The sequence below is a fragment of the Rhipicephalus sanguineus genome, unplaced genomic scaffold (assembly GCF_013339695.2).
Source record: "Rhipicephalus sanguineus isolate Rsan-2018 unplaced genomic scaffold, BIME_Rsan_1.4 Seq271, whole genome shotgun sequence".
Lineage (NCBI taxonomy): Eukaryota > Metazoa > Arthropoda > Arachnida > Ixodida > Ixodidae > Rhipicephalus > Rhipicephalus sanguineus.
This window is the reverse complement of record NW_023614913.1, coordinates 225717-249620: the sequence shown is the minus strand read 5'-3', so window position 1 is coordinate 249620 and position 23904 is coordinate 225717. Positions and strand designations below refer to the sequence as shown.

At 46.5% G+C, this 23904-nt stretch overlaps 1 protein-coding gene across 1 annotated transcript in view; it reads left to right on the top strand.

Moving 5' to 3' along the window:
* Positions 1 to 2311: 2311 nt before the first annotated feature.
* The window catches only part of LOC119376904 (dual oxidase maturation factor 1-like), a gene marked incomplete at its 3' end in the record, with an annotated part of 236896 nt that continues 215303 nt past the window's right edge, over positions 2312 to 23904 (top strand). Inside the window, exon 1 of the mRNA XM_037646574.1 lies at positions 2312 to 2458. Coding sequence (XP_037502502.1) covers positions 2312 to 2458 — 147 coding nt within the window. The remainder of the gene's footprint in view (positions 2459 to 23904) is intronic.

Genomic DNA, 23904 nt, shown 5'->3' with positions numbered 1-23904 from the left:
CTCATTCAGTTCATTATAAGAATGCCATGGGTATACCACGGAAATACACCAGAAGAACAGCGTGAATACAATCTCGACGAAAGGAACAAATTAGTCGAGCTGAAAATTGTCACGGATCCAATCACGGCCTATCACAGCAACTTCAAAGCGATTATCATTGCCATTACTCTAAAGTAACAACTTAACATACCCCCCTCCCCATCAGTATGAGTGGTGTTTGATACAGCTTTGCTGGACATTCACGTGCGCAGGGCGGGATGGCGGCCACTTTTTTCTTGGGACTGATGAATTACATCCATGTCTGCGCATGTCAGAAATTCCCAGTTTTTCTCCGTCCACTAGCTCATTTACATGTCGGCTTTAATTAGGCTTTTTGTTAGGCCCTTGATCTGTATTGTTTTAGTTGTATTGTACTGACGACTGTATTGTTTTAGTTGTGTAAGATCTTTCTGGGTTCTCTTTAGTTGATCATGAACACATTTATTTTCACTCCTGAGAAGTGCTTTTCCTGTTACACTTCTTCGAGCACGTGTCTGAATTTTTCAAGTGTGTGTTCGCTAATCACTTACTTCCTGCGTTTCTGCATATACGTACTTTATAGCTAAAACTATAAAATTTCATGCTGACGTCAGCCACAACTTTAGCGACTTTCGCGATTTTGTCGGCGTCTTTTCTACTGTCACAAATACGGATTCTGCATGGCAGCCCAGGTACTAAGTTATCGAAGCATGAGATAGGCGCCTGCAGCAGTGAAGACCCAATCATCAGTGAGTGCTTATGAGAAGCGCCCGTCCCTGAACAGTTGGTACTTCCTCTGAGAGGGGGAAATATTACGCGCCATATGTGCCGGACTAAAAAGAAGTGTGGAAAGTAAAAGAGTAGGATCCCTTAAGCGAATCAGCAGCAGTCATAAACACAGATTCTCTTTCAGTGTGTCAGCACTTTCTGCGTTAACAAATTTAACACACATTAGCATGTTTGTTCATCTAATACCAACAGTGGCGCCAAAATCAAATTGCGGTGGGTACGAGACCACCGCGCACAATGTCAGGATTAAATGGCGGACTTAATACCACAATATCTCTAAGTGGGCGCCGAGTCCTGGTTTTGTAAGATACGGTTTATGCGACAACTTTAGAGCTGAAAAATGCCCGTTTGGAAAGTGAAATTTGCAAATTATCACTGAATCAATTTAAATAATTGGAACATATAATATACTTCAGGAATATACTACGGTGCGTATATCGAGAGCCCGATGTTTTTCACACTAGATTATGATGTCGAAATGAGGAATTGAATTTTTGCTTACATAAAGCTAGGTGTCCCGCTTGTGCCACTTTCGTAATAAAATCGAAACAATGAGCACGTCTTTTTACCCTGTCACCGATGTCCTCATGAGAGAAAAGATATCTTGTAGCTCCACTTCAGAAAAGAGGGTATGCAATAAATGTCAGTTAGTTATCATGTGGCAGTATTAGATGAGGTTTTAGGCACAGCTATGTCTCCTGCGCTGATTACATGAAGGAAACAAAGATTACCCTGTAAGTTTATTCCTATTTCTTTCTATTCGAAAGCTGATTTCTATTCGAAATCTGGTTTGAAGAAAGATTGATTCTTTCTATAACTTCATGTCCAGATGCTTATCACCACGTGGATTGTTATCTTTGTCATAAGTTCCATCTGATATCTGACCGCTTGCTCGTTTACCATTTACCCTTATTCGATGTTTTGTTTTTAAGCTAAATTTCCAGTTTCCTTTAGCTTCATAGGTCGGTACCCTAAACATCCTGCCGATGGGTTCTTGGCCCATCCCCCTTTGTGGGCGAGTGCCATAAGAAAGAGGATCATCATCACCTCTCAGCAGCTTGGACCTGTGCGCGCTCGTGATCCAAGCCTTGAGAAAATAAACACCGAACGTCTACTGCGAACTCAACAATACATTTACTCCTTTTGTAGTTTCGTGCTTTAAACAAGCGGATCTGTTTTTTGAGCAGCTTAACTTTGTATGAGCGCGATGAATGTTGACATAAAGACACCTTACCTGCAACGACCGAAAGTTGTATTCATCGAAGGAGCAAGTGAGGAGGTCGTACAACGCAAGCGGCCGCCGGGGCGGGGCCTTGCCAGCGGGGGGCAGCACGCGGAGTAGGCCACCGTCCCTGGCGCTGCACCGCCGTCAGTCGACGCCGGAGCCGGTTCCGGGCAGGAGCACTTTCGCTTTTTCGCTCTGACATGTGCAGCCTGTGAGGTTATTTGGGAAGGAGGAGTTCCCCTCGCGACCTTGGCTGCGCCATGCTCAAGGGATGGTTCGATGCCTTCCGCACCGAAGGGGACCGACGCTCTACGCTTACCCAACAGAACTGCGGTGACTGAGGACATACGGAATATTGTCATCTATGTGTGTTTCTCGACGCTGTTCATCGCTTTCATAATCGTCTTCCCAGGGATACGCAAAGAGGTGAGCTACGAATGGCTTCAGGTGAAAGCAGTTCTGCTCTTGAGAACACATGCCGCACGGCACTATTCTTAAGCGAATGTCCAGCTGAAATATGTTTATTTGCAGCTAAGAATCACTAGGGCCTTCCTGATTCGAACTGCGCACATGAATATTTCTGCTTAAGACGATACCGATTCTTGTGCATGTGTAAAGGAAGTTATAAATGAACGGCACTTTTCTTTTTCACAGCGTGGTGTAGTAATTGGGGCTCTGTCAACTTTCCCAGTTTTGGTGAAAGGACCATGCAATTGCGCGCTTATTAATGTTGTATCTTATTCACTTTTCAAACTCAGAGCCTTGAAATTCGAGCAAGAAAATACTTGGAGCCCACGCACAGTTCGGACAATGGACGTGTTACTCATTGCGCACAGATGCGTCTATAGGCGCAACAAAACTGCTTAGTGCCCCCCGTTTATGATGTTCTCCGGCAGCGGCGCCCACCGGGGAGAAAGTGGCCGACCGTACGCGCCACGGGACCCGGCGTTCTTGAGCAAAACCGTGACTTCCTTGACATACTTTCGTCCAAAGCAGCGGCGATGATAGCGTCATCTCGCTATATCTCGATTCTTAGGGCTAACAGACAGCAGCCGCTTAAGGTTCGTCGCGCTCTTTAGAGGTGTCATTCAATAGAGGCTTCGCAACTGCTCACCACATGTTATCACAATTAGAAAAGCGCATCGCTATGTAACATGCCCTGCATCATAAACGTCATAAACACGGCAACGTTTGCCAGAAATGCACATTTTCACAAATTTGTGCAGCTGTAAAATAGGCGTTAGCTAGTGGCCTTTGCAAAATTAACCTCTATTAAGATACAGAAAGTTGCTCTTAAAGTAGAGGTTACGAGAATACCCTTAATACCCGTTCACAATAGCGAGCTTTTCATCTAAAAATAGAAGCTACTTTGCACAGTACACGGTATACTGACACAAAATGGTTTACAGGATATTTTATGCGGCCACCGCTCAGCGCTCTCTTCTTTCATTCGCTCTTCTTTATTCTACACGTTCACGGGCTGCACCAAGATTTTCTGGACTAGGGGGCAGCCACGACAAGTGAGTCCTGTCAAGGGGGCCAGGGAGGTGGGGAACTCTTGTATTGTGTTATGATTATGTTTGATCTTGGGGGAAGGGGCACAAAGAGGGGGCAAGAGAAATTCTTGGGGGGGGGGGGCAATTGCCCCCACCCCCATTTTCGTACTCCCCGCTGGCTCCACCCCTGTACACGTTTCAGGAACTTATGCTCATCCCGTGTCTTCGATCAGCCGGCTGTTCCACAGCAATGGAAGCACGGCTTTCCATGCTTTCGCACTTCTAGGCGCGCGCCTGGTGTTTTTTCCGGCTTATCGTTGCGGTTTTAATACACAGTTTACGTATACGTGCGCTGAGAAATGCGAACCTCTGTGGCAGACGTCGCATGGCGATCGCTCCTCGGAATGCACGCGCGGGTGCTTTGGAATAATTCAGGTACGTGGGGGCTTATAGCACGTGACACTTGTGGTGTCGATGCCAAACAGGTCCCATTCGCTCATTGCAAAAGACAAAGAAAAGAATTCCCACATTCGAGGCGACTCAGGGTTAGTATGCACCACAGAAATTATGCCGACCGCGAGGATTAATAAAATCTTGTCAGCCCACCAGTATCACTGCAGACACGGTGAGCCGTAGACTTTTAGGGGCGAAGCTCCTTAAGGCGGCACCCGTTCGTCCTCGTAGTCGTAGTCGTAGTCGTAGTGCGTAACTAGTCTTACGCTTTGACCTCCAAGGTGGTGCCGGTGGGAGATTTTTCCTGTGCGTTGTTGAACAATAAAAATTCTCAGCGTTAGCTAAAGCCGACTTCTTCTGTCTCTCATTCCCATTAGCAGCCATTCTTTACCTCCAAGGTAGTGCCTGGTGAGATTTCTCCTGTGCGTGATTAAACAATAAAAATTTTGTTCAAAACGCCGTTGATTGATGAAATAGACCAACGAAAGACGCCAGATGTTTGTAAAAGCAAAACGAAAGAACGCCAGATGTTTCTAAAGCAAAACGAAAAGACGCCAGCTGTTTAACGAAAGACGCCAGATGTTTTCGAAAGCAATGGTTTTCTAAACAATGAAAGTTCACAGCGTACTTGTAAATTTAAAGTGAGCTGCAAGTCGTCATAACTCATCGAACCTTTAGTATAAACGCGCCCGATCTCACGTCGGTGATGATGTACTGGGCAGAATTCACGGAAGATTCACGGTTTGCCGATGAACCTCCGCAGCTTCGCCACTCATCATCATTCACTCCGTGGAGATGCTGTGAATTTTTGTTTTTACAATATCATGCTATGCGTGTAAGGACATCTTTCGGTCTAATAACTAAGCAATTAAGCATTAGGTCAGCGTTATTAGAGCCCCTAAATCATTTTGCTCCTCCTCATGCGCTTACATTCACTGCGTGATTGGTGCTTATGAAATTAAGTGGTACGTGAGAACAAACACCAGTCGTTTAATTGCTACAGGGCTCTTGCCATTTTCTTCACCTATAAGTGTGGGCCCAGGAATGGAAACAGGAAGTTGCTGAAGGAGGAGAGGAAATGCACATTGGTCCTCGCGCGAAGAAGAGACAAAGTAGAGTGGAAAACTGCTGAGCGTGAAGTTGTTTTACATTTATTAAAAAATCGAATCAATTTCTGAAGTCATACGATAATAACAGGCTGGCTGGTACGTATGCGTGCACATATACGAATGCTGAATGATTACCAGCAAATGACGCAGTAAATATTGGTGTATGTATGACTACAAATGGAATACTACCAATATCACATATCAAGGATCGGAACGCTGATGGTTCTGAGATAGATGCAGATACTGCAACGAAAGCAGGGACAAATAAAGATGCGCACAGGACGACCGTTCTAGCGTCGTCCTGTACGCAGCTGTTCCGCTAGTAATATGCGTTCGAGCGAAATCCAACTGTCCTAAATTTCAGTTTTAAAAATAATGCCTAAATATTTACGTGATTGGATCAAGAGAGGATACTTATCTGACAATTATGGTACAATTAAAAATAACTGTCAATCATCTGCTCGTCTTCATTATCTTTTTAGGGGTAGGCCACATTTGAACGAGACAGTGCTTGCGGTCGACGGTGTGACATTATGATGTCTGCAAGCTCCTAGCCGCCTCCAAAGTACATTGCTCTGTGTTTTTTCTTGAGATGAGGAAAATGGAAAACCATTGCGACGACCACCGCAGCTGCCGTCCTCTGAGCAAACATGTACCAGAATTACTTCAACCTCCAGCATTCAGGAAAGGGCAGACTATATGACATCCTCCGTCAAAGGTCTCATAAAGATGTGTACATATTTGTGCGCTGCATAATAAGGCCGCAGAAAGAAGTACAGAAGCACACGTTGTTGGGCTAGTCGGTTCATGTTCTTTCAGAAGCCACGAATGTGGCTATTTCGCGCAAGGAAATCACAAGGGAAGGGATAAGGGGAGCGCAAACTTTCCCTTTAAAAAAAATAAACGTTTGCCCTCCCCTTAACCTTTGCCTTGTGATTTCTTTGCGCGAAATAATCACATTCGTGGCTTCTGAAAGAAAGAAGTACGAAAAGGAAATTCACTGACGATTACGATACTGCCTGATGCGAATTCTGAGCGTAGCTTCGTGTTAGTACAACGCCAAAGGCGTTTGCAGTTTTGGCTGTCCGCAGTTGCAGCGATGGAACATTCCTTACATATTGCCAAAGAAACTGCCACCGCTCGAGTGCTACGCACACTATTATGTACATTGCAGGGGTCGGGAACCAAGCGAAACGCTGACAGCCCCGTTACGATAAGCGAAGCCAGCCGCAGTGCACATGCCAGCTTTGCATGCGCACGAGCTCCGACCGAGTGGCCAGCGCGCGTGACGGAGAAAGAAAGCGAGGTTAGAGGCCAAGGTTCGTGATATCGAGAGACTCCGCGTTCGCTCTCTTTCATCCTCGTTTGCTCTATCAGTTACGCCTACGCCAGCTGACGCCAACGGCGACGCCGCCCAACGCAGGAACGGGCGCATAAGAGTTGCGCTCTAAAATTAGGCGTGCATTGAAAGAAGCACATAGGAAGAGCCACTCTTCCGTTATTAAGCGACACTTGGCTGGGCCGAACATGCGTTGAACGACTGGCCTGGGATGTGTCGCAGAAAGAAGATCGAAAGAAAAAAAAAGAGGCACATACACGTTGTTACGCGACACCTCGGTTGCTGGAGCATGGCTAGAACCAGGGGCGTAGCAAAAAGCGGGGGGGGGGGGGTTGCTTGGCTGTATATGCACGCACACATACAAACGAACGCACGAACATACATAAAATGGTTGAACCCCCCTCCCCACTCCCCGAAAAAAATTTCTCGAAACGCCCCTGGCTAGAGCGGTTATACTCTGTGGAGCCCCCTCCAAATATTGGGTGATCGAAATTGTGCTTCTCCTTAAATATACTCATGCGTGCACCATACCATAAATGCTGCCGTCTGCGCAGAAACAGGCCGATGCCATCAGGGACTTGTCTTGCTGACTGAAGGCCGCCGGTATTCAAAGTATGACCCTTTCCTATCACCTGTAGTTAGTAGAAATTTAAAGAAGCTAAAAGTCGCAATCTGCACTGAAATATCATTGTTGCGGCGCGCACTATCATGTTTCTTCAGTCGATATGTGAATTGCTGATTCCGCAATATCCATGCTGGGAAGTGAATCCTCAAAAGAGAGAGCAGTAATTTTACACTCCCGTGGTGTAAAATTTCTGCTAAAGACACTGCACACAACCGGTGATAACATGCAATGTGAGGCATTTATTTACTCCCCCCCCCCATCTAAAAAAAATGTCACCCAACGAATACACTCTAAGGCAAAAGGGTGTCAAAGGGGTGCGTGGTTCGTCCCTTTGGGGACTAATGGGGCTGCCATAACCATTAATCGCTTTAAGGACTAAAGGAACCGGGTCTAACAGTTAGTTCCCATTCAGCTAACTGTTAGTCTCCACAGATCACCTCAATGAACTGACATTTAGCCCTCACATTTACGCCTTGCGGGCCAGCTGTTTGTCCCCACTGTTACACCTCGCCGGACGAACGGTCGGTCCACTCAAATGCTCCATTTGGATGAACTTTTAATCGACAGTTCAAATGATCCGTTATTCTCCAGAGACGATTCCCTACAGTTACTCTCCGCAAACTTAACACTTTTTTCGCCTGCTTTTTTCCGCAATCAGCAACAAACGGCGCGGAAAGAACACGGCAAAAATATTTTGTCATGCGTGTATCGCTGCTTTCGCAGTGAACGCGACAACGAAAGACAAAAGTGAAACAATGAAACGTTTTATTTTGTCTATACATATGAAGTTTCTGCTTTCTTTCATGGAAATCACTGTAAAATGTCGAATACAGGTCCAGCCGCGTTTTCATATCTGGTAATGTCCTTTTTGTGAAGCTGCTTCAATGGAAGCAAAAGATGACTTTCATTGCACGCGCCAGCGCACACAGCATTCTGCACGTTGTGGACAACGGCTGCATCCTGCAAAGCACAAAAGATTGCAAGTAGTTTCACACGTAACAGAGAGGATGAAGACGCACGCGCATGACGAATACGTGCAAGGTGAAATAAAAAAAGCACGTCAAAAATATGGCATGGCATATAATTTAACCGCGATATCATACATCATCAATGTCGCATTTCGAGCCACATAGCGCAACAGCTCCAGTGCGGCAGCCGCAGTCATGACGTCCCGGCGCCGCCTACGATTTGGCGAGTTTTCTTCGAGCGGCGTCGTACAGCTCGAGCAAGCCCCTCAGCCGTCGCTGCCGCCAGCGAACCCCGAGGAGAATAACGAGCGAACGCGGCGCCGCCGTCACGAACGGCGCCGAGGTGCTTGCGAGCGAGTGACGGGGAACCGACGTAATGGCGACCGCTTTCCGCAGAGTTCTGAAGCACAGCTGAAGTCGGTTAGCTAAGGCCCCCTGCCAGCCCACGCTGGTGCACTTCAAGCGCGCGACATAAAACCGAGCTCGTTGCCAGCCACCGCAATGCGTTATGGACGAGCCGCGCGCAGCGGCGAGGCCTCTGCCCAATAGCGCAAGCCCGGAGCTCATCACTGCGGCGAACCCTCGAGAGCGAGCGTCCGGGCGGCCGACGGCAATGGCGGCCAGGCGGTCACAAAGCACAGGCGAGCTGACGCCCTAGACAGCCTTTGCGGTGCATTTCGTGCGCGCGATATACAACACGATCGAGCCCGCTGTCGGTAAGCGCAATGCGTTTCGCGCATGCGACAGGTGCAGCAGAATAAGAATATCTTACTTGCAATAGAATCCAGCGCCGAGTTGTGCCCCGAGTCAGATTGAAATCATGGATCCGATAGGCCTACGGTCTCCTTAGCCGCCGTTCCCAGCCGGTGGCTACGCAGTGCCGTGACTACGCCGGAGATATACAGCGCGGCGTCGCGAAGTGTGGAGACCAGCTCCAGACTTCATGGGTGCGGGGAAACGCAAAGCAGCACCACACACTCATTCACGCATACGTGTATATCTAAGGCACCGCTCACCGCAGCGTAGTTCCTAGATCGTGGAACTCTCCGACCGCCAACACCCACCGCAAACACGCCACCACGAACACAAGTGGGAAGACTGACCAAGAGTGAGGAGGATGGTTAGTTCGCTTGACAATGGTTTGCACACGGAACATATCTGCACACGGCCTGCATCTCCCGCGTTGTTCATCTTTTTGCAGGCTAACTGGCTTGCACACGGCACGCGTCCCTCTTTGGTTGCTCCATCGCAGTCCGTTCATCGCGCGCGCCTATTGGGCTCCGTTACTCCTCTTTCGGGTAATTTTGCCTTACAGTGTACTTAAGTGCTCCTAAAATTAAGTATACTCGTGTGCCCGACCTGTAGCGGCAAATAAAAATTCTGAATTAAATCACACAATAATGCACTGCGCAATTACCTGCACAAAAGTCAGCAATACAAAATTCAGTAGCAATTTAGTAACAAGAACACTAATAATTATAGAAACAGGAACGTTACAATTAACTTTTTTCAGTGATCATACTTATTATTTCACGTGGATCTTGGTTATGTTCATGTCTAATATGCTTTCCTGAAGGAGGTTAATTACACTGACCACTTCATACGTCGGGTGCCCCGAACATATAAGGTATTTCCAGGCGGTCTGCTCGGAGGTCTTCACAGTATGCCTAAGGCGAGATGTCTGCTGTTCACAGAATTTCAACGCAAAGCAGTGAATGATGCAAGAAACCTTTCATTAGTGTTGTCTGCGTACCTTTGAACATTCCGGCTTTGATGGTTGAAAACATGAATACGACAAGGGTACCAATATCGGCTTGTTGGTTCATCGTAAACTGGCTTGTAGCATAGCGCGGAAACAAACGAGGACAAAGAAGTACAGGACGAACTCAAGCGCTAACTTTGGTCATACATACGCACACAGGATTGGTCATACATACGCACACAAAATCACATGACAGTGATGATAGTTTTTCGTTTTTCAAATCACGGCACATAGAAAGGTGCTTCAATCTTATCCGCCAAAGCTGAAAGCAGGAGCTTATACAATGCAACCGAAAATAACTTTGAGGGAATGCGTAAATATTCCATTTCTTTAGCGGACAATGACAGGGACACATTGCTTATACTGTGGTCTCCGCAAAAAAGATGCGATCTATTTCTATTACCAACCTCACAGACTCCACTTTACTTCTTGCAAGTGGGTGGCTTGTGCACGTTTTGCAGTGAAATGATAAATAACCGTCACCTGACACACTTTTCACTTTGTTTCTGTGTTCTCTCAGCCGGTCGTTTTTGCATCTTCTTATCTGACCTGGCGGAATTAGTTACATAGGTCAGACGGGAAGATGCATAAATGACCGGCTTAGAGAACACAAAAAAAGTGAAAAGTGCGTCAGGTGACGGTTATTTAGCGCTGGCGCACGCGCTATCTCGGCAGACATCATCAAACGACTCGCATGCCCTTCTGGGTGCTGTGTTTTCACTGCTTCGCGTCGAGACAACAGATTGCACGAAAACCGCTTCTCTCCTTGGAGTGGCAGTATTCCTTTGCACCGGCGTTTTACAGCTGTTAAAGCCGAGCTGAAAGGGGAGAAGTATTGGCAGACAAGCTTGAAGTATGGCATGTTGTTGGGCTAGTTGGTTCATAGGTTGAGCAGACAAGCTCAAATTGGGCGAAGAAGACAACACGTAAGAACACAGAAACACACAGCATGCCATACATAGCATAGCGATATAAGGTATAGTATAGCCGCAGCCGCTGGATGTATCCGGCGAGGGGTGGAAGAGGGAAGGGAAGGTGATGAGGAGGGAAAGGAGGAAGGAGGGTATTATATAGTATAGCGGAAGCGAGGCGACGAGGGAGGCGAGTTGGAGGTTGGAGACGTGTAGGTGGTCAAAGGGTGAGGAGGTTCCTTCAGTGCCAAACCATGCCCACGTTCGCCTAGCTTTCCATAACATTGTAGTTCATCGCTGAGACTTACCCTCAACTCCGTTGGCATTGGCCTTTGCGACGTGAAGTCAGTTGAAGCCTTGCGCAAATTGTAGAGTTATGCGAGTTAGCTTCTAGCCTTCCTTCGTATAACATTGCAATTTGTTGCTATTGCATTCATTGCTTCGCCCTTGCGATGAAAGTGATTTTTTCCCGAAACAGTGTCAAGCACAGATTCAAGCACTGGCGTGGCTTGGAGAAAGAAGAAGACCCCATCAATGGTCGCGTTCTCTAGCAGGGCTGTTATTGTCGAGGTTTGCCGTGTTTCGTAGAGAGAAAATTATTATCATCATACTCCGGCGCCCGCCCAATCACCGCCAAAGCATTCTGTACAGCTTGTTAACAAGAAAGCTGAACCTGCCCACCAGCTATGCTTTGACCCCGCCTTGGCGACGGTGCCAGCTCACACTTTAACAGCGCGATGAGCAAATCATTGTCCCGGCGAACCAAAAAAACATCGTCATCATAACGGGTATGTGCCACAGAAATTGGGTAAACGACGAGTGCCCGTAGCTATGAAAGGTGCGAACGCTTGGTTTCAGCGCGGGTTCTGTCTCTGCAACTTGGACATCCGTGTTGTGTCTGTGACGTCTGTGGTTTAACTCGAACTGTACCTCTCTGCATGAGAAACAACGTGAACAACCTAGATCCCCTATCCAAAGCCTAGCAACGACCTAGAAGCCAACCTAGAAACGCCTGAATCACGCTAGGCCTAGAAACAACTTAGAAGCAGACAGATAAGTCTTCGAATCGTCCAGTTTCGTTTTCAGCCTTGCGCGGCTTAGTGCAAACTTCTTTTTTGCGTTCTCCACCGTAAGGATGAATCGGTTTCAAGCAAGAGTAATGCTTATGTTCGCGAGAAGCACCTATTGCGTTTCCCAACGCGTAAGCTTGCGGCGGACTCATTTTTCTGCTCGATGTTCTGGCCGGTTGTTCACACAATGCGCAAGACTTTCGAGAGGCTCTCCGGAATACAATAGACAGTACGTCCATAACCTCAATTGGCCAGTATCAAATGTGACATGTGTGGACGATGACTTGCAAGACAGTGCTAGCTAATGTGAAGGTCATAACTTGTGGTGAAAGCCCGCAAAAGTTAGCATGCAGCTATTATGACTCCCGGAACGTGAGAAAAATATGAAAAAAATTTTCACGTGGTCTAGAATCCTGCGCAAGCATGGTGTTGGTTTTTCGTTTGTTCAACTTAGTTGAATAAATTTCAGTTAGACAGCGCTCGTCCTGCGTCCTTCTGTTCTTGTGTTTCCAACTTCTTCGTGCTGATTCTCCAAGTATGCACCAAGATTTAGTAAAAAATATTCATGTCCCTTATGAGCTTAAGTATGAGGCACCTGGTTCTTACACAGACGAATTTGCTAATGCCAAATGTGCGCTATAGGCGATCCATACAGCACGCTACACAGGCGTCCGTGTTCCATCACGCAATAATCGTACTTGAATGGTGAGCAACCCAGCCGTCAAGGCTTACTCGATGAAGCGCATGGCTAAAAGCGAATGTATACAAGATTCTCAACGTTCATTGCTATCTAATACAAGTTAAATAATTTACAAATATGAAGCGTTTTTATAAAGCCTTGGTCAGCGCCTCTTATAAAACAAAAGAGAATCACGATCCCGTGACGCTGTATCCGCAACTTGTGGCCCTTTTGGCTAAGAGAGAGAGAGAGTGCTCCTATTAGTGGTCCTATACTTAACAAGAGATATAGATTGCCATAAAAGAATCACCCATGTCGAAAGCGCGTAGACCTGACAGAATTTCAAGTGAGTTTTATAATTCCTTGAAATCCTTGCTGCGTACAGTGTAACTGAACATTTATACGCAGAGTTTGAATCTGCAGGTCATTTCTCAATCTTTTACAGTAAGCCACAGTGAACTCCATACATTTGAAGTCCAATAACAACAATTAACATTCACAATAACGTTTACGGTAAATCACATAAATGTACATCACGCGCATCAATTTAATAACATCACTTGTATTTACTACTTCACTCGGTAACACATTCCTTGCCTCAATTACATCAGGGAAGAAAAAATGCCGGTCCATCATCGGTCGCGCAAGTAAGGCTGCAGCACTCGTCTATGATTTGCCCTCGCTTCGTTTCCCAGTTAATTGTAAGTAGCCATTTCTATTTACTTTTTAAATCACCTTCCGTTAATTAAAAAAATCTTTAATGTAATCCTAAGTCTGCGTTTTTGCAGTGTCTCCAGACCACAGAATTGTAGCATTTCTTTAAATGAGTCAATCTCCATATATTTCGAACATATAAAGCGAGACGCAAGCCGTTGTGCTAGTTCTAGTTCATTTACGAATACATTCTGGTGAGGACTCCATTCAATACTGGAATATTCAAGTATCGGTCGCATATGCGCTCTAAAAGCGAGAAGTGTCACGTCCGTGCTTGAACCCTTAAGTTCTTTTTTTTCTATCGAGTACAACTTCTGTGAAGTCCTAGGGCAAATATTATCAATATGTGTATGGCATATCAATACGTGTTTACAGCTACGGACCGATTACATTCTTTAATAATGACTAAAAAAAACTTTGCGAAAGTAATATCAAACTTTACAATTCGCATCGTCAGTACTTCTTGGTGTCCATTGGACTTGCGGTCTGAAGTGTCGCTCAATAAAAAAGAAGATACGCATTGTCGGTACAGCATCTGAACATTGTTTCCTCTCGCATGAACTGGCAATGCTACTGGATGATATAGCGAAGCCTTTTGTTTGGGTTCGTCATTCTTTGCTGTTTATTTTTCTCGAACCACAGGCGGGCAGAGAGCGGCCAGATGGCCCTGCTCCTCTCCCTAATGATATAAAGGGAGGCACCACATGCTTCCTCAGTTGGACCTGTACCGTCGTTGATCAATGTGCAGGGCCACGCAGGTTTTTGGCGATAATGACGACTGAAGTGCCCTCATATTCAATTTCAAGAACAGCTTGCTTCCCGCGTTTAAGTCGGAAAAGCCGGGGACCAAAGGCAGGCATTTGTGAAAAGCGCCTCATCGCTACATTTTTGCATCCATTTCAAAGCTTGTTTTCTCTCGGACTCCACCAGCAAAGGGGGGACACCGCGCTGAAACTTGGCTATTGGAGAACCGCGCTAACGGCTATGATGCTAAGGTTTCCTCCACTGTGCTTAAAGTTGCAGAAACTTCGATGGCGCTTGAGCTCGACTTAAGAGCAGAAGGTGAAAGCCTAACCGGACCCTGTTCGCATTGCCTTCTTAACTACTAGCCTGGCTTCCCTTCTCGGTGGACACCTCGACCGTGCCGTAAGGAAAGGAACGTCTGTGCGCATGTGAATAGACAGTTTTAAACTATCCTTGAATGCCTACTGCAAACATAGTTGCGAAGTACCCACTACGACATAATTCTTCCTTTTGCGAATAGCCGATGTACCCACTACGCCTCCTAGAGGGAACACGCGTCCTCTGCATCTGTACACGTTGTTGATGTGGTTCCTCATAATGATAATTAATTATGCCTGTGTGATTCTCTTTGCTGAGTCTTTGAACCAAGCACTCGTTGTGCAATTGCTATGTTTTCACGCTTGGTGTGATTCTACGCTTCGGCCGCGCAGTATTACACGTCTTAATGAGACTCGTCGCTCTTTATCACGTTCATATAGCGTTTTTTTTTTTTCGGATGCAATTTCGAACGCGGGCGTGGCTCTGTGGTAGAACACTTGCTTGCCACGCACAAGTCCTCGGCTCGATTACATGCCGAACTGAAGATATTTATGATTTCTTTATTTACATCCATCTCGAATTTTCTATCATGGAGAACACTAATTTTTCGCGGATTTTTCATCGATGCCGACACCCGAATTTCTGCGAAATCAGCAACGAGAATTCGTTGAAAATGGAGTGCGTGTTCCCAAAGGGCGGAAGTTCCGTCTCCGCCACAATCGGACCTGACCCGTGGCGACACCCTCCGAGAGCCCGGCGCTGTAAGGGAGACCTCGTGTCCGAGCATAGGCCAAATTGTTTTTTGTTGACATGCCCCCCTACTTTCGACCCTACTACGGCCGGGAACCGGGTGATCGTATGATGAGCAAGTATTTAACCTTCAAATATTTTGGTGAGCTTCTTACAGACGGCTCCGGAGGAGAATATGCTCTGGCTGCCGACCTTTAGTCTGGGCAGATTTTCCGCTTTGGTGGAATCTAAGAGCGCTTATGCTATGGCTAGCTGTCCTGTTTACCTGGCGACGAGGTAATGATGATGATAAAGACAGCGCTGCTAAGTTAAAAAGACAGAAAACAGGAATGATATAGACGAAGCGCCTCTAACAACTGATTTAACGAAACGAAAATACTTTTAAAGGTAGGAAGACAAAGGAAAGGGCACGTAGGCAAACCGCATGTGAACCAACATGAATGCTTAGAATGGAGAAAACACGCGCATTTAGCTCTTGGAAATTTGCATTCATGCAATGCCATATGATTATCCAAGATTAAACATGTGGCGATTAAAGTCATTTTTGTTTCGCCAGGAATGCCACTTGCATGTCTGTGTGGTATGGACAGCGTACCAGCATGTGCATGTAAGTTGTATGGCTCACGCATGCGCCAAGCTTCCCCGACAGCGTACTGTATGCTTCTGCAGTTGTTCTTTTAATTTTGTCCCTGCCGTATGGCAGAATAGTTGTGTCACTACAATTCGGGTTACACTTACAGGCAGAGCAGCACTGAGCGAGATTCCCCTCGATTGCAACCGTACTACACAAATTCTTTTGTTCCTGAAGCCTTTTTTTTGAGGCAGCTGCCCGTCTGTCCAATATAGGATGTCCCACAGGACGGAGAAATCCTATAGACTATTTCTACCTTGCATTCAACAAATTCCTTGACATGTCTGACTTACATGTTGTATCTTGGGCGTCTTCATCACTGCTCTGCATGTTAACTTTGCGATACGATCCTACCAATATTTTCGGCGCCGAGAATACCACTCGCACGTCATACCGGGAACCGCTTTTTTAAATCTATGTGCTATTGTGGGCATATACGGCAACACAACCACTGGAGTTTTGTTTTTTTTTTTTTCACTTTACCGGGGATTCACGATAATATACTTGCACGGGGATGTTTATCACCTTGAGGCACCATTCCGCCACTGCTAGCAAGACCACATTTGGAAAACTACGCTTTCACAAGCGCTCTATTTGCAAATTCATGTTTTGGCTCATTCTGTGCTGGCATGAGGTTTTAGTGACCTGCAACATGCAAGATGTTGCAGTGCCTCTTTTTATAACTTTCGTGTGGTTAGAATCATATGACAAGATAGCTTTTCGGCTGCGTGTCTTGTACATAAAGTAAGTGTGCTCAAACCCAGCACTAATTTCCAATTCTAGAAATTGCAGTCGGTTGTCCACCATGAACTCGAACGTGATGGAAAGGCCGCTGTGTGCCGGCTGAAAACCAAACAAACATTATATACAACAGAATTCGTGTAAGTGTCGGCAAGGATGCAATTGGGCTTGATTTTGCGATCCCCTTTCGCCAGGTAAAGCTCGAAAAGAACTGTAGCTATTGTCAACCCGATGCTGACGCCTTCCCTTTGGTTGTACATTTGACCATTGAACTGAACGATTAATTAAGGAGATCAAGTACCTCGACCGCAAAGTCATGAAAGCCTTGTGTTGTCTCACAGCGCTTGTGTTGTGTCAATTTATGTGTGTATGATTTTGGCATTTTGCGCGCTGCTTCCTCAAATACGCCCGGGGCCATTCCACATTTCATCATGAACCACGAGCTCCCGTTCTGTCGATTCAACGTCTTGTAGCAACTCTAGCAACATTCAACGTCTTGTAGCAACTCTTGGTGCGAAACGCTGTAGAAGAGATTCTTGATGGTCCCTGATGTCTGGAGCAAACGCACAAAGTGCCCACCTTCATTCAGAAAATCCACAACGAAATTTCAGTGCGGGAAGGATAGGGTCCTGCATAGGCAATAGCGACAAATACTTGTGCAAAAACAAGGCAACATGAGATTGCCACGGCGCTTTGTAGTCTATCACCAGATGGAATGGTTTTCCTTGTGAGTCTTTATGGTGAAAAAGAATCTGAAGGGACCCTTAGTGCTTTTGTTGACTGCTTTTGCCAGCTTTTTCAGGTCTGTTTTTTCACAGTCTTCAGACTTCTTCGTCGGTTGTTGACGCAAAGAAATATTTGTCTAATTATTCCCTCCCCACGCAAGGTGAGTCCATAGACATTGCGACTGTTGTTTCCGTTGGCATCGATTATCATACCAAAACCCTGATAGCGTTAACCCTGGTGATCGTGTGCTCATTCGCCGCGTGTAGTCTGATATCCATCTCTTCTAAGGGCTTCCATTTTTTTTTTTTGTTTCCAACCCCTCTTAGTGGGCCGATACAGGTGGAGTCCCATTTCCTGTATGTGAGCAGCAACGCAGTCGACTTACTCCCGTAGAGATCGGTCGACATCTGTATGCGAACAGCCAGAGAACCAGACACTAAAATTGTCAGCGTGAATGGCGCTTCCGATACCGCGCAGATATTGTAGCTCGGTCGCGAGCTCGCACATATCAATGTTAAAAGAGTCGGTGAAACGACTGGCCCCTGTGGCGTGTCAACGGGACCAAGCTTTACAAGATTGGTTCCGTTGACATGCCCATCCATGTAAACGCTCTCAATTCTTGAATCACTGTCTCTTTAATGGAGTCGCATGCGAAAAAAGCTCAGGGCTTACTGGCAAAGAATATGAGATCTACAAACGTTTAAGTTACATTTAATTAAACCAGGCCTCGGCAACTAACCACCCACAACAAACACACGCCGTACAGGTGTCACACTCTGTCGGCATAGATAACGACACGCACACAGCACACACGCACAACTTTTATGCAGTGGTCATTTGCTCAGCTGTGACAGGTGCGTTCATATGCTTTGAGCGAGAGCCTTACAGGAAAAATAATTTTTCACTGGCATTGGAGCAACGTAATCCCCTTCATAAGCCATGTTTATTGGTAGGAAATGTCTTTTTAAAAATGATACATTGATAGTATTTTTGAAGGACGTAAGTAGTTTTGACGTCATTTGCGCACGTGATCAGTAGCGCAGCGCCTTAAACGAGGCTGCTGCTGCGGTTGCCACATCAAAGGAGAGCACTTGCCCTTCGGATCGCTGACGAGCCATCCGTGCTAATTCTTCATTGGCATATTTTAGCATCATAATCTATTGGAATTCGTTCCAGTCATGAAACTTTCACGTTAATATCGTGATTATAATAATCATGTGTTTGACGAACCTATTGTGCGCAGAACTGTAGGTCCTCATGCATCCATTTATGGACCATAATCATGGACCGCATCCCACATAATGACCTGGCGCTCTTTGTCCATCATTGAGTGTTGCGCCATAAAGCACCATGTATGGTCATAATCATCATAAGTGCACCTTGAAAAAGAAAAGTCAAGGAAGCAACACTATTTACGAGTGTTGTGATAATAAGGGCTTCATTAGAATGTGTTTTCCGGAAAGAAAAATAAAATACCACAGGTATATTAGGCTCAAATGAAACGACACAACAACGGAAATATGAAAAGTGGCCCTAACAACCTTTGTGAAAACAAGTGCTCAATTTGAAAGTGCATGCCACAAAGCGAAAAAAGATATATGACGAAAGATAATCGTAGAGATATTATGGAGTATGTAATTGCAATCGCGAACCGTTTCAGGGCACAAAAGGGAACAAAAGAAGAGGGTCGTATAACTCCTTATAAATGAGTGTGTATTTGGGCTGGTTGGATCTTACATGCCGATATGATTTTATAGGCGTGGTAAAACCGTGATGAGACGTTGTCGGGGTCTCACAAATACTGCACACGATTGATGCCAGCCTTATTGTGAAATATACAGTGGAGAAATTTTAGTCCAAGGAATTTTCTTCGTTAATAAAGTGTTCCCAGACATGGTCATGCCCTGGAATATAAAAAAACAGAATTGCGGGAATAATTGACTTAACAACTGGTACCGCCAAATCATGCATGTTTCCAATGTTCTGAATACCTACCTTGAGTCAAAGGTCACAACCTCAGCAGCAATATTGAAGAGCTGTTCTAAGGCTTGTTATACACAAGAGTTCTTTAGCGCTAAGAGGTGAATTCTTGGCACTTTTGCGAAGAGAACGTATTATTCTGGATATCTTGTGGAATAGTAATCGATTTGAAGACACCAAAATATTTGTGAAATAAACACCCATGTTTTTTTCTACCGTATTTTGCCTGAATTGCTGCTTTAGTACTGAGCCTAATGTCACGAAAAAACTTCGCTTCGTAGTAAAATACATGCGCAAGGATTTTTTCACATTAATATTCATACGTCAGGTATTGCACAAGGTCGCATTCCATTTGCTATAATTCTGCTCGGCAATCTAATGCTCCGCGATTTGAATTACGCTGTATTAAACGAAGTCGTCTGTAATTGATGCATTGTTGAGGACACGCCATAATGAACATCATTCGTAGAAAAGAGGAGCAGTGGCCTCAGCACTGACCCAAGTGACAAACTCAAGTTACGACTACTCGATCAGGCTGGGTTCTATTTACCACTATCACAGCGCGTCTCAAATGCAAACCTTCTTAAATCCATGCAATGAGTGAGCCTTCATGTTGCAGCAGAGTAGTCATTCAAGCAGTAATATATCAGGAATTAAATGAAAGCATTTCCTGAATTCATAATAAAACACTCAATCGTCAATGCGTTTGTAAGGCATTGGCCAAATTTGTTTCCATTGCAACGTCGTACACAACGTCAGCGGCTAAGATAAAAGTTGCTATAGGCAGCTGGAGATGCTCTTAGCCCCGGGTGCTATATGGCGGCAGCAGTGTGGAGATGGCATAGGTGACGCGATTGAGTTTTAAAATCAGGATGTCATCTACAGTGAGCGACATCAATTACACAATCAAGCAGAACATACAAAATAATGTAAAGTACATAGTTATTGTACAGGTAAGGAAGGGGTCGATTACGGACAATGTGATTTGACAGCATGATCACACACTTCTTACAGTATTCGCAATGCCCATAGACTGTCGCGCCACCAAGCGGAATTCAGGAGCGTCCTCTCGAGGAGGGTTAGTAGACGATAAAATGGCAGCACTACGCAGTCGCTCCCTTGTTCGGCTGTGCAACCTCAGTGTTAACGCATTGGCAAGGAAGGAACACTACGACTTGGCATGTTCCTGAATCAGTGAACAAACCGGGCCCTCCGTGACATGAGAAATCTGATTTTTCTTGCGAGACGCGAAGTTTTCGTGAAAATGTGGCAACTCGCGCTTTCAATGCTAGCCCACAGCGTACGCACAGGTACGCATACTATCAGCTTCGCGAGGCTTTTGTAGCCACGTAGGTTAGTTAAATGTTATCGTCTGACATATCAGTTGAATCTCACCCTGTTTTACTTTCATATAGCATTGGTCAGTGTTTCTTGTAGAGCATGAATCCCATAACACTACGCGGAGGTCGCGCGGGCTCGCGATGTGCTCTTGTAAAACTCAGCGATCTCAAGTTGTCGATACATTAAAACCCCGCATTTCCCCGAAGGGGAGTATGAGGAAGTGCGAAGCACGGGGTGATGCTATGAGGGGGCGCGCGCGACTAAACTGCAGAGCCGAGCGAAGGAGACGGCAGCGAGAGAGCACGCGCCAGCCGACCCACGGAGGTCTGGCCGTTAAGTGCAAAGCACTTTTACTGATGATGATGATCTGTCTTCCGAACTCGTTCAAAGAACCCGCCACGCGTTCAACTTGTGGCGGCGTTGCGCACGCCCGAGATGGGGCTCAGGTTGTTGTCGAACCACAGTCGATCGCACACCGCGCAGCTATATCCGAAGCTGTGGTCCAGGAAGTCTCGCTTGAAGCGCGCGTCCGGCCGATCGAATTCGAGGGCCCGCGCTCGCATCGCGCGTCCCCGCGCCAGAAGCGCTTCGGGGTGCTCGGCTCGCTTCGCACGCTTTCGTTCGGCGTCTCGCCGGCGGCCTTCATCACCACAGGCAATGCGCGGGGCGCGCGCAGCCACGGAGCGGAGGGCGGAGCGCGCGCAGTCACGTGGGGCGTGACGTCGCTGCGCCGTTGCTCCTCAGACTCCCCCCGCGCCTCGCGCCGTTGCTATGGGACGGCGGATTCAGGGTCGCTTATAAAGTGCATTCGCATTTAAAATAGGGCCTCTATCCTTTTCAAGCAAAGCGCTGTTACTAATCGTGCGAGCGACGTTTCAATCATTCGCGGACGCGTCTGCTCCACGCCTTTCATGGAGCGAACGCTTTCCCACCGTCCTTCGCCAGTGTGTTGGTGTTGGTTTCATAGCCAGTGCTGCGCCGTTTCTTTTGTACGTTTTGTTGATAGGTGGCAGCACACTGCAAGCGATTTGCTCGTTGACCGATCCGAGAGCATAATGTGATAAGTTCTTCGCTGCCAGACGTCTCTCTAATTGTAAACGTGTGGACGCGGAGTGGTCGCAGTCGTTCGGCGGAGGCATTTCTTCGGATTGCTTTCAGCAGTGATGTTGAAAGAAACCATCTTGACGACGAGGATTTTTCACTGGACATTCAAGACTGTGAAAGCACCCGAGTGACAGCTGTGGCAGCGACGATGAACGATAGCTGAACTCACGAGGAGCGAGTTTCACTTCACGTCCCCTCGTGCGTTAATGTTCTTTCGCGTTCGTAAGTCACTTGATTGTATTAACGTATAATATCCTGAGAGAGGTCATAATAAAAGCGTAGTTTCCTCTTGTGCATTGCATGTATCACAATATTGTGGATATTATGGAGCGCCGCATCGCCAACACGCTCGAGCTCGACCAGCGAAGCGAAATGGTTAGAGCGATGGACGTGCAGTCACGGCCCCAATCCACGCCTCTCGGCTAACTTCTTCGACGTTGCGAAAAGCATACGTGTGCATTCGATATTCTTGTTTGGATCGGGCTGATCGAATCTGCAACATGCGAGTGAAGTGAATTGCACACGGCTAGAGTCTCAGCATGGATCTGACACAAGCGCTACTGAATGGGATGTTAAATGCTCGTGTTCCGTTGAAGACGTAATACCGCGTTCCCGACTGCGCAAGTAAGGACGACGGCGTATTATGTTTGCAAACAATCACCACGTTAAACGGCGGTCCCGTGCTGCAGCGATGACGCTACTCGCTGGCGGCCTACTACTGCGGCAAATCCGTCAGGCAGGCTCGGTACGTACTACCTCGGTGTGCCGTTCAGCTCATACGTCAATTTTAGTTCATGCAGTTTTATGTAGCACGCACAGGATTTCGCAAAGCAGCGTTATGCATGGTAATGGAGCTGAAATATAATCTTTCACACCGCAGCAAATAATTAGGTGGGGGTGCTTTGCACTTTCCATGGTTTGGGAAAGTATTTTAGTCTCATATCCAATTCAGCGCGGCTCATGACTTCATCCGGTGAAAGTGGCACGGGCCGTACGTCCGCACGTCGTATCTGTTCCTATGCTAAGAAACGGGTTGACCCTCCTCCTGGCGCCATCTTGAAAAGCACGGCGCGCCACCTATAGTTCGTGGGCATTGCGAATACGCTTCTTACAGGTTCCGGTAACTTGTATCATGTGTAAATTCATGTATAAATCATGTATAAATTCGGTGAATTGCATATGAAGAATTCACAGCATATCCACGAGGTGAATGATGATGAGAGGGGCGAAGCTTCGGAGAGAATCATCGGTAAACTTAGAATGTTCTGTGTGACGCCCCATCAATAATCATATGAAGAGTGAGAAACGCTGTGTGTATATTACAAACATCAAACTTTTATTTTTTAATTAGATAATGCTTGGCTTGCGTTGTCCCTTCATTATCACGGCTTTATGGTCCGTGAATTGAAGGGACAGCGGTTCTTGTACGGTTTGCAACTGGAAATTAGAAAATACCAGGTCTATACACGCCCTTCGGATGGTCGTTGGTTTCATATGATCAAAGGACGTGCACGCGGGAGTGTATTGGATGCCATATGTTGTGTGAACCAGCCATTGTTCTTTTCTGTAATATCGACATTCAGCTCACCAACTAACACAAATGGTCTATTCTTGTACTTGTCATAATTACACAATGCCGTGTAACACGGCATTGTGTAATTGTGTGTCATTGTGTGGTGGTGCACGGCGCGACAATCCGCAGCCGTGCAGCTTGTCGAGCAACTTCGGCCTCGCGGGCTCGAACGGCGAAATCTGCTTCGCGACGTCGACGTGCAGCTTCGGCCTCGCGGGCTCTCCCCTCAGGATTCTGTCTGCGAGCGCGCGCTGCCGCCGCCTTCCGTGCCCTCCCTTTCGCAGCCTTGTCTTCCATCTGGCGACTCCGAGCTAAAGAGAAAGCGTGCCAAGAGTTAGCCTCATGGCGCGTTACTTCTGAAATGTTGTCTTCGGGTGTCGTTGAAAACACGAGACGTAGCAAAGAAGAAAGAACGCCACACAGGCGAACACGCACGAGAGTGTCACTCCTCAACGTGGTCTTCTTCTACTGCATACCAGAACGCGCGCAGTAAAGAAGAAAGAATGCCACACAGGCGAACACGCACGAGAGTCTCACTCGTCAACGTCGTCTTTTCTTCTACTGCATAACACAACGCGCGCTTCTCACGAAATAGAGCTGGCTACTATAAACAAACAAACCTACAAACGGAGGATGGACAGACCCACGGCATAAGGAGCTTCGCCCATAAAAAAATGGAGGCCGGAAACTACGTTTCAAGTGGGGTTAATACTGCCATGCGTGCTTATTATTCATTCTATGTGCTTGGGTTTCACACAGAAAAAATAAAGATCTAAGCACACGTAGTAGTATTTATCCGACGGCAACGTAGTTTGCGCTCTGTTTTCTCTTTTTTTTT